The 11,342-nt window shown below is 45.2% G+C and overlaps 1 protein-coding gene across 1 annotated transcript in view; it reads left to right on the top strand.

The window, feature by feature from the left end:
• The first annotated feature begins 4,815 nt into the window (after window positions 1–4,815).
• PRKCQ (protein kinase C theta) overlaps window positions 4,816–11,342 on the top strand; it is a 72,115-nt gene continuing 65,588 nt past the window's right edge. The window contains exon 1 of the mRNA XM_088468905.1: window positions 4,816–5,093. Within this exon, the coding sequence (XP_088325031.1) occupies window positions 4,973–5,093 (121 nt within the window). The 5' untranslated portion in view covers window positions 4,816–4,972. The remainder of the gene's footprint in view (window positions 5,094–11,342) is intronic.

Here is an 11,342-nt window from a genome sequence, read left to right as displayed (position 1 = left end):
AATTCCAGAAATGTTGGATCTTGCATGTTTTGGATTGCATAAAATCCATCCCTGTCTACTTCCTGATTCCTATTCCTCCTTGAAGCAGCTCCACATTTGTGGGTGGTCTGAAAGCACTGCACAGATCAGTCTGATCTGTGCAGGCTTAGTTATGTGTAAAAAAAAAAAATTGTTAATTTAAAACAAAAAAAAGTATGGGGTCCTTCCCAAATCAATAAACAGCCATGGACCTCTGAGCCTGGTATGATTTTGGAAAATTAGGGGGAAAATGACATGGGGTTCCCCCTATTCTCCAATAACCAGCAATAAGCTGAACCAGCCGGGGGGCTGACCCTATAACAGGGAGACACATAGCTCACCCTGCCATACAGTCAACCAGCCCCAAACTTGTCATCCCAGGGCCAGAATTCCTCAGAAATGTGGTATGAGGGAACTAGTTCCATCTGCTGGTAGACAGAGAGGCCGTTGGATATGCCTGTTGCCCAGCAGCAGAAGAGCCCAGCTATTTCATATTGCAAGTTAGGACCAAAAAGTAATGGTAGGAGCCTGTGTGGCTGGCTCTATTCGGTTAAGCTGGAAATCTTAGTAGGTCTGCAATCAGGGTAACAGAACAAATTGTCAATGTGTTTTGGTACAAGCTGTACCTTTCTCAGATTTATTTGCTGCTTGGGCATAGATAATGTTATTGTACGCATACTTAAGCATATTTTCTTTTTCTTTTTGTGTACATACACATGCAGGGCCAGATTAATAATGGGGCGGATGGAGCTACAGCTCCAGGCCTCCATATAAAAAAGGTCCTTCATCATAGTAGCATGAATGACAAGCTGTTTAACTGGCCACACAGTCAACGATAAATCATAAGTATTAAAATTAAGATTCTAGTTTTCTAACAAAATGATGTAGTATTTCCTATTATGTATTTAATTTTAAGCAGACAGTGTGGTTAATAGTGTAGGGGTGTACAGGCCCACATGGCACTGGCCACACCCACACAGTCATTGTCACAGCTCCTCCTCAATATAGGCCCTTGAACATTTTCAGCTCCAGGACCATGTGGCCTGTGATCCATACCCCCCAATGTCCCAATTTTGGTAACACATTTCCCCTTTTCAGGCACTGTCTCAGCTTCCTATCCAAGGGCCGCAGTGTCCTGAGGTAGTGGAAGGGAGGTTGGGGGGGCATACTCTGTCATCACTGCTCTGGTGAATGAATGCTGGATGCATGCGCGCGGTGTCTAGTGCCTTGGGAGGCTGGGGGCAGCCTCCAGAGTGGTAGGTCTTGCCCTTAGTTTAATGAGAAATTGTGGCCTGACACCCTGTCACTCCCCCAAAACATCATGTACTGAGGGCTTGGTCTAGCGGGCACAAAGCCATGCCCCCTTCCCCATGCAACAGAATATATTCATGTTGGGAGGTATGCTTAATCCAACCCTGCACACAAGTCGGGTATTGTTTCTGCTGTATTAGAGTGTGAGTGTTTTGCAAAGAAATTAAATGGATTAGAACATGGGTGCAAGTGATATAAGTGTCTGTGACATGTGCCTGGTGAAAACAAGATGCATATGCCAAAGTTGCCATTAGTAATGCATCTCAAGCTGTGCCTATGAGGGCAACTTTTCCTGTCTTAATTATTCTAATTTTGCAGCCAACTCTGCATCATGTTCTAAATGTTTACAGAGAATTCTATAGCAGCAGAGTTCATTACAGTACTAGACATGGGGGGAATTCAATTAGGTGCAATAAGCGAAAAACGGCTTATCTGGCGAATTTATACTTATTATGCAATCCTATTAGCTGTGGTTTTCGTGGGTGAGAATTTTGACATGCATTGTGCGCTAATTAGTTTTCACCACCTGCTGGGCATGTGAAAAGTTGGGGAAAATGCATATTTCAAAGTAAAAATATCGGGACTTGGTTTAGAACCATTGGGATTCTCTCCTTAATAACTAATTAGGCAAAAATAATTTTTAATTAGCTTAATTTGGCCAATAATGACGTAATTTTTGGGGTGATAAAGTACAAAGTGACGGAAAATGGGTTAATTGACGTGGGACAGGTATATAGGGGTGCTCTAGGAATAGGATAGGTGTTTCTAAGATTTCATGTGGGTGTTAGAGGCATATTTTGAATTTAAAATGCACATTTATTTTGCCAAAAAACACTTGCTTTCTATTATTATTTGACTGTTTTAGAAATATGCATACAGTAAACGGAACCGCCGTTCTCATGAAGACATATCCTGGCAGGGGCACATAAGTACCCTAACCCTCCCCTCCCCCTCCCCCCCTAACCCTCCCTTGGTGGTGCCTATCCCTAACCTTGCTGGGGGTGCCTAACCCTAACCCTCCCCCCGGTGATGCCTAACCTTAACCCCCACTCCCCACACCCTAAACCTAACCCTCCCCAAGGGTTGCTTAACCCTAACTCCCCACCCCCTAGCCTAACCCTCCCGGGGGGGCCTAATCCTAAATCCTCCCGGGGGTGCCTAAGCCTAGATGCCCCCCCCCCGCACGGCTAAGAGTTAACAATTCCTGCCTACCTTTGTTCGGGATGCCGGCCGTTGGATATCGTCGTCGGGCTAAAGATAGGTGTCGGGATTTCGATGTCTATCTTTGATCCCGGGTCAGCCTTCCAACATCGGCATTCCGACAGCCAGCATTTCAACGGCCAGCATTCCGGGCGGCGGTAATATAACTACATCCCAGTAAAACAGCCATTTGACACAATTTAAGAACTCCAAATACTTTTTTAGGGCCACTAATATACTTCTATATTGTTAACTTATTTCACTTTGCCTTTTTTGGGGGTACTTGCAGATTTCCCCATTTTCACCTATACTTATCAGGAAGGATAAGTATAAATCAGGAAGAATTTTCACGCGAATGCAGCATCGCAACTTTTGGAATTGAATTGTTCGAAAAACGGGTGTGCGCATAGATGCGATAAGCGGAATTTGCATGCAAAGGGTGCGAAAACTTAGCTCATTAAATATTATTGCGGCTAATTTAATTCCCCCTGAAAATAGTGATCTGGCCAACAGAGGGCCTGATTCGGAGTTGGATGCAAGTGGAAATTTGGAAAGATCTGGCGGATTTCAGCAGACTGCGCATGCGCCAAAGTAAGTAATCCTCAACTGTGATAGCCCTCTCTTATTGGGCACATGTAAGCTGCTGTTCCAACCAATTAGGTACATAATGACCTCCGTATACACTGAAGTTTGTGTGGCCACCTTTACACAAGGAGTACTCAGAAGTAATATGGGGACTTAGGCCCTCATTCAGAGCCGTTCGCTATTTGCGTTCGTTCAAAAACAAGGGGTGGCTATTCAAATGATCCATTCGCACATTGCAGTCTGTTCACACCTCTAAGTCTGAACGAGCGAGCAAAACATACGCTCTTTTTTTTCTTAAAAACGCCCCCTGGCCGCTCGCACCATACGTCATGTCCGCTATTTATTAGATTAATCGAGTACATCGAACAGGATATGAACTGCTCGCTATTCTTGTGGTTGGTTTTTTCAACCGCTATTTTGCGAGCAGTTCTGAGTTAAAAAAAACCAAATGACGTGGTCATTGACGCTGCTATGTTAATTATGCACACCCATAAAACGCCCGTTTTGACCTTTAAGCACGCCTGCGTTCGGATCTCCACTCCCTGTTTTCAAGCACCTTCCCCTGTTACCACCCACATACGCCTCATTCTGTCACTCAAAATAGCAGGCACTCGCTATATTGCGTACAAACGATTTTCGGCCGCACTGACTGGTTCGCGCATGCGTACTAAAAACCGTACGCATGCGCAGATGTGCGAACATCGCTCGGAACGAGCGTACTGCCGCTAGCGAGTGGCTCTGAATGAGGGCCTTAGGCAGCAGATATGAAGTTATTTATATTATATTTTGTTGCAACGATCTAAATTCATAGGTTGTGAATTGTTTTAAATCTAATAATAATGATTATAGCACATTGTTTATGTTGATCTGCTTAGATGATCAGCAAACCATACTGCGTACACTATATGACATATACAGCAAGACATGCTTGTGTTTTCTTATCACATACCTTCCAACTTTCAAATTGGGGAATCAGGGTAAATGTGTTCGCACCAATGCTTTGAGAATGGGGTGTGGGCACATGTACGTCTGACATGCCAATCCTTTTCCCCTTCCATAATACTTTATGAATGCCACACAAACCATGGCAGGTGTGAACGGAATATGCATCCCATCCTACCCGCCAAAATGGGACACAGATCCCAATAGGGAGAGCTGGAAGATATGCATCATAAATATATGTATTTACTATTTACTTATTTATTTTTTATTTGCTTGTTTTCACTCAATTTAAATGCATATATCTGGCTGGGACCACAGTGATGTAGTAAGTGCTAAGAGAAAAACACTTTGTAAGAGAGTGTGTTATATGGGGACACATGAAGGATTTAGCAGGTCTATTTATTGCAATGTCCCTATTACAACAGAAAACAACATAAGACAAAATGCCTGAAATGCCATTAATAGACTTATGAAGAGTAAAAGGCATGCAGGATATTGTAAGCACAGCTACAACAGTTAAGGAAACTAAGTAGAGTTCCACCTCAAAGCACCTCTTTATAACATGTCCCTGCCACTGTAGTGTGGTTTAAATAACTAATGACCTACTGTCACTGTCGTTACTCTAATACATGTGTACTGCTGGAAACTGAAGACAACAGGTGCTGCTGACATTTGTAACTAACCAGCTAAATCAGGAAAGACAGTATTGAAGCTAGAGTTGGTGACATATGATTGCCAACACACAGACCACTGTACAACTTCCTCCCACAGAGGATTAATAGCTCTCGTTATTCTGATAGACTGCTCATTTCTCTGTCCTCCTGACTGCTATAGATAAGCTACATAAGGAAAACTACACTACCATTTATTAAGAAGCAACTTTCTGCTCTCTTTCTACTGTTACACAGGAAAAGCTATGTCTCCATTTCTGCGCATAAGCCTCTCCAATTTTGAAGCTGGACCATATCTGCCGTCTAATGGGGATGTATTGCAGAGACCGTATTGTGCTGTTCTAGTGAAAGAAGCTATTGACACAGGTATGCATTTTATTATGTTATGCTTATTATTCTGTAGAGAATAGGAAGCCTCAGTAGGGGAATAAATAGATCTTTGTGGGGCGACCAATTCTTCTAGAGAGTCTCTTCCCTCTGATGCGCTCCCCTGTTGTTAGCATGCCTAGCGGTGCCCAGACGACATGCTTACTGCCACCTATCATATTATTAAATATGGTCACACATCATACAGAGCTCACACATATTGTGTAAACATGAATTATACACACTGGGCCCGAATCAGAAGTGGAAGCTGCCGCGTGTGCTCTTGCGTCTGTTGCCGTGGTAGCGGCTGTGATAACATGCACATGCTAATGTCTGCCTTCCCCTGGTGTAGTAGCCAGCGCCTGAATGAGCAAGCCCGGAAACAGCCACTTCCTGCATCTCTGCACACTGTAACACCACCGGTGATTCTCCACACGCCACCATCAGCGCACCATCAACACTTGCATCTGCTGTGCGTCTGAGAACGCAGCTTCTTTCACTCTCCCATTACAGGCCCTTGATACTGACTATATTGCGTTCACTTCAGGTCACCACCAGGGAACAAACATCGCTTTGCCTCCCTATTTCTGATACCATCTGTCCCAAACGCAACAGCATCTCTCTGCGCACACTCTGTGTAACGCATGCGCCATAGGGGTTTTCAGGACTTTACGCACATGTGCAGTTACAAATAATTTCTGAACTATGGCCCTCATTCAGAGCCGCACGTTAACAACAGTACGCTCGTTCCGAGCGATGTTTGCACATCTGCGCATGCGTACGCTTTTTAGTGCGCATGCGCGAACCAGTCAGTGCGGCCGAAAATCCTTTGTACGCTATATAGCGAGTGCCGGCTATTTTGAGTGACAGAATGAGGCGTATGTGGGTGGTAACAGGGGAAGGTGCTTGAAAATGGGGAGTGGAGATCCGAACGCAGGCGTGCTTAAAGGTCAAAACGGGCGTTTTATGGGTGTGTATATTTAAAACAGCAGCGTCATTGACCACGTCACTGGGTTATTTTATAGCCCGAACTGCACGCAAATTTGTGGTAGCAAACACCAACCACAAGAATAGCGAGCAGTTCATACGCTGGTCGATGTACTCGATTAATCTAATAAATAGCGGACATGACGTAGGATGCGTGCGGCCAGGGGGCGTTTTTAACAAATAAACGAGCGTATGTTTTGCTCGCTCGTTCAGACTTAGAGGCGTGAACAGACTGCAATGTGCGTACGGATCATTTGAATAGCCACCCCTTGTTTTTAAACGAACGACCGCAAATAGCGTACGGCTCTGAATGAGGGCCTATGTGAGCAGCGGCATTGCATTCTGACTGTGTGCACCTCTGAGTCAGGCCCACTATATATAACTAAGTATTAAAGAAGACATTTTATTAAACCAAATGTATATACCAATGTCTTTATGTGTGAGCAGGGGGATGAATGAAAGGGGGGTGGGGGGTTGTGAGGGAAGAGATGGACAATAAAGAGAATAGAGGAAACAGAGGAAGTGGAAGAAATGCAAATGATAAAAGCAACACAGCTCTTCAGTAGATTGATGATCATTTGTTTGTGCATTTATTAATGTGTGCAAACACACCAATTGTACATTCAATAGCACTGTCACTTACTTCTATCTCAGCTTAATAAGAACAAATATGAGGTAAGAAATGGTAAGAGTTCTGATGAAAGTAACAAGATCACTCGCTGTTCTGTAGGTGCAGGAATTCGCCGAAAGATTATCCCGATTCTGGTCCCTGGGCCTGATTCACTATGGATCGCAATATAGCATACACACGCAGTTTCACTACAAATTGATGCTAATCTAAAGCGATCGCTATGCCGCCGCAGCACTTCATATCCATATTGTTTAGCAAGACTGCAAAAACATTGGTACAATCAAGTAAATTCGAAGCCTCATGCACAGTTAAGGCAGGTCAGACCTCACTCAGGAAGTTCTCACTTTAGTGCATGCTATAAGGCCTCAGGCTGCATATTGTATCGCAGTCAGTGGCGTAACTACTGCCCCCGCAGCCCCCGCGGTGGCTTGGAGGCGCTGGGTAGCTTGGGGGCGACGGGGGCAGTAGTTACGCCACTCAGTGGCGGAACTCCCGTAACTATGGAGAGTGCAAGGGGTGCAGTCGCACCCCCTGCACCCTCCATCTGCCGGGCGCCCGCTGAGTGTTACCAGCGGGCGCCCGGCTCCTATTCAAACCCCCGGCGGCAGCTGGAGGATGGAGCTCCCTCCGTCTTCCGGGTCCTGCAGGGCACTATGGGATTGACGTCATGACGTCACTCCCATAGTGCCGAGGAGCGTACGCCGGGGTATGGACGGCAGCAGCACTGGAGCGGGGATAAAGGTAAGTGGTTTTTTTTGTGTGTGTTTGTGTGCACGCGGGGGGGGAGCAACTACAGGAGGCTAACTACTGGGGGCAACTACAGGGGACTCACTACTGGGGGCAACTACAGGGGGCTCACTACTGGGGGCAACTACAGGGGGCTCACTATTGGGATCAACTAGGTGCATCTACAGGGGGCTCACTACTGGGGGCAACTACATGGGGCTCACTACAGGGGGCAACTACTGGGGGCTCACTACTGGGGGCAACTACAGGGGGCTCACTACTGGGGGCAACCACAGGGGGCTCACTACTGGGGCAACTACAGGGGGCTAACTACTGGGGGCTCACTACAAGGGGCAACTACAAGGGGCAACTACTGGGTGCAACTACAGGGGGCTCATTACAGGGGGCTCACTACTGAGGGCAACTAAAGAGGGCAACTACTGGGCACAACTACAGGGGGCACTACTAAAATGGGCACAACTACAGGGGGCACTACTAAAATGGGCACAACTACAGGAGGCACTACTAGAAGGGGCACAACTACAGGGGGCACTACTTGAAGGGGCACAACTACAAGGGACACTGCATATGGGCACAACTACAAGGGGGCACTACTTTAATGGGCACAATTACAGGGGGTCCTGCATAATGGGAACTACTACAGGGGGCATTGCATAAGGGGCACTATTACAGGGGGAATTGCATAAGGGATACTAGTATAGGGGGTTTGCATATGGGGCACAACTACAAGGGGCACTACTTTAATGGGCACAACTACAGGGGGCCCTGCATAATGGGAACTACTACAGTGGACATTGCATAAGGGGCACTATAACAGGGGGCATTGCATAAGGGGCACTAGTATAGGGGGCATTGCATTTTGGGGCACAACTACAGGGTGTGCTGTATAAGGGGCACTAACTTGATATACACAGTTTACAGGTTATAAACTATGTTCCCAATAATCTGGTTCTACACGACATAAAAACTATGCAACCTGTCTTGAGCTGAGGTTACAGAGTGGCAGGAGCAGAGAGGACGGTTGGTGAAGTAGATCTGTCAGGGTGGGATGTAATGGGCATTACTGTTTGGCATAATGTGTATTTGGCATTACTGTGTGCACAATGTGCTATTAGGGGCATTACTGTGTGGCATAATGTGTAAGGGGCATTACTGTGTGGCATAATGTGTTGAATGTGGCATTACTCTGTGGCATAATGTGTTGAATAGGGGCATTAGAGCATGGCATAAATTTGTTATAAGGGCTTTACTGTATGTTATGTGTTATACATGGCATTATTGTGTGGCATGTGTAAGGAGTATTGCTGTGTGGCATACTGTGTTGTAAGGGGCATTCCGGTGTGGCATAATGTGTTGCAAGGGGCATTCCGGTGTGGCACACTGTGTTATAAGTGGCATTACTTAGTGTGTCATAATGTGTAAGGCACGTTGCTGTATCATGTAACCACACACCTTAAACATCATCTTTGGGTGTATTTGATTTTTAGGCGGGGGGAGGGGGGGGCTGAAACTTTTTTGGCATGGGGGAGCAAAATTTATAGTTACGCCACTGATCGCAGTAGGTAATTTATGCATGCCCCTGCAACGGCATTCAAACGCACTGGCACGCCTGCGTTCGGCCGACCACCACCTATCACCACCTACAAACAGTGCTTCCTGTCAATCACTCTGCGATGAGTCTGCATATTCACTGCGATCGCAGTCCTGATCTCAATGACTGGTTCGCACATGCTCCAATAATGTCGCAGAACTTGATCTAAAAGAAGCACTTCAGCCAGCAGACTGCTGTATGAAGGCAGAGTCGTCTAACAAGATGTAGTCAAAAGGTTGACAATGATAATTTTAACACCACAATGACGACTGTTAAAGTCGATATTCTCAGAATGTCAACATTAGGGTTAGGCTGTGGACAAGAGGGTTAAGGTTAGGCTGCAGGGATCGGTTAGGCAGAGGTAAGGATTAGGGATAAGGGTTACAGCTAGGATAGGGGAGGGATACTCATTGGAACGAAGGAGAATCAGAGCTCTGACCCGGAAGTCACAGTCACATGGCTGCCAGGGACCTGGAAGCCGCTCTGCACTCGCTGCAGCCACCTGGAGCAAGGTAAGTCACCACTGGGTCACAAGGGACAATATGTCAACACTCTAACATGTCAACATTTCATCAGTGTGTACATGATGAATGTCGACATTGTGGCTGTCAACATATCATACCACACCCCTTCCAGCAAGCCAATTTTAATGTGGCAGGGTGTTCTTAGGTCCGACATGATTGGTTGCTCTAACAAGTGAGTAAGTAAGTAGGCAGTATATACCTGAACACCCTCCTCTGGTTCCACCGCTGTTGGGAGCTGGGTGCAGGGAAAGCATGCCCTCTAAGTCTTTGGGCCTCATAGCAATTGTACCCCTGCACCAACTATAATTAGGCCCCTGGCCTTAGTTAAAATAGTACCTAGAATTTACCTATATCCATGTAATTGGTATTAAGCTTAGCAGCAAGCAGTGCCATGTCAGGGCACTTCCAAGCCATGGGCTGGCCCCTGACACTCTGTGTCCCTAGCACATATGGGGCCTGAGTCGGATGCAATGCCTATATTCACACAAAGGGGGAGATGTACTAAGCTCTGGAAAGTGATAAACTACCAGCCAAACAGCTCCTAACTGTCATGTTACAAGTTGTAAAAGAAAGTTGTGATTGAAAAATATAGAAAGAAAGAGATAGTTGTATGGAGCACCAATCACATTTATATGAACTCATAAAATATAACTTTTATTAATTCTTAAATAAAAACTTATTCCAAAAAATATGGTGAAATATTTTATTACTTTTTTAAATCTTATATATAAAAGACCTGTAATGAGGTTTGTGTATTCAATACCCCAGAGATTGAAAATTATATGTTGCAGTAATTTCATGTATCATAACATTACTATCTACATGTTACATTTCGACAACTTGTTTCGAATACTGCACAGATACTCAAAAGATATTTTCTCCGTCATGTGACTTTAATGACACTGGTAGCTAGTGTTCTGGGTTGTGTTGCAGAACCCTGCGGAGTGCAGAGCGGAACCACTTAAAGTAGGTGAGATGTGTCCCATCCATACTCAGAGACACCATGAAATCACTGTAGGGATTATATGGCCACGCCACCAAGTTATGTCTATTATTCCTGCCCCCTGTCCAGAAATCTGAAAATAAAAAGCTTGTAAACCTATTTACTTTGTGTGTGACATTAGCAGTTGTGTAGTAGCAGGGTTCCTTCCAAACATTACTATGGGAGCAAGAAAATATCTACTTACGCATCAAAGCACATCAGGCAAGAGCAGAATTCCAGGGAGAAGGGTGCGGCCACGCCTGGAGATGAGGGGACAGGAAATAGGTCACCCTCCCCACTTTTATGAAAAAGATCATTTTTTTATATCATTACTTATCATGCTTCCATTGGGCCCTACCATACATTACAACTACTCCTGACCTTCTCAAATTAACCTTGAATCTAGCCAGCAGAGCTTAACAAAACACTGGTGTGTGTGACATACACAGGTATAATGGAGTGGGAGTTGGGTGTCTGATTAGATAAGTGCTGGTCATGCCTGCTGTGTCCTCCATGGACTTGCCACACTAGCTCCTCAGTTCAGCTCTCCCCTCAGTGGACCAGTCCAACCTACAATGCAATATTTTACCGTTCCATACTTTCGTTCGGCTATCTTTATACCCCAATCCAACACAACGCTAATATGAAGACTGTCCATGGTATCCACGGTTTAAGGATATTTTCCCATCATCTTAGGAAGAAAATAATTGTTCATTTTATTTTTTTTTTATCTCCCAGCATTGCAGTATGTCTATAAAAAGTACAGCTCTATAAATTCAGAGAACAC

This window comes from Taudactylus pleione, unplaced genomic scaffold, assembly GCF_031769625.1.
Source record: "Taudactylus pleione unplaced genomic scaffold, aTauple2 ptg000086l, whole genome shotgun sequence".
Taxonomy (NCBI): Eukaryota; Metazoa; Chordata; class Amphibia; order Anura; family Myobatrachidae; genus Taudactylus; species Taudactylus pleione.
This window is presented reverse-complemented; position numbering and strand designations above follow the sequence as displayed.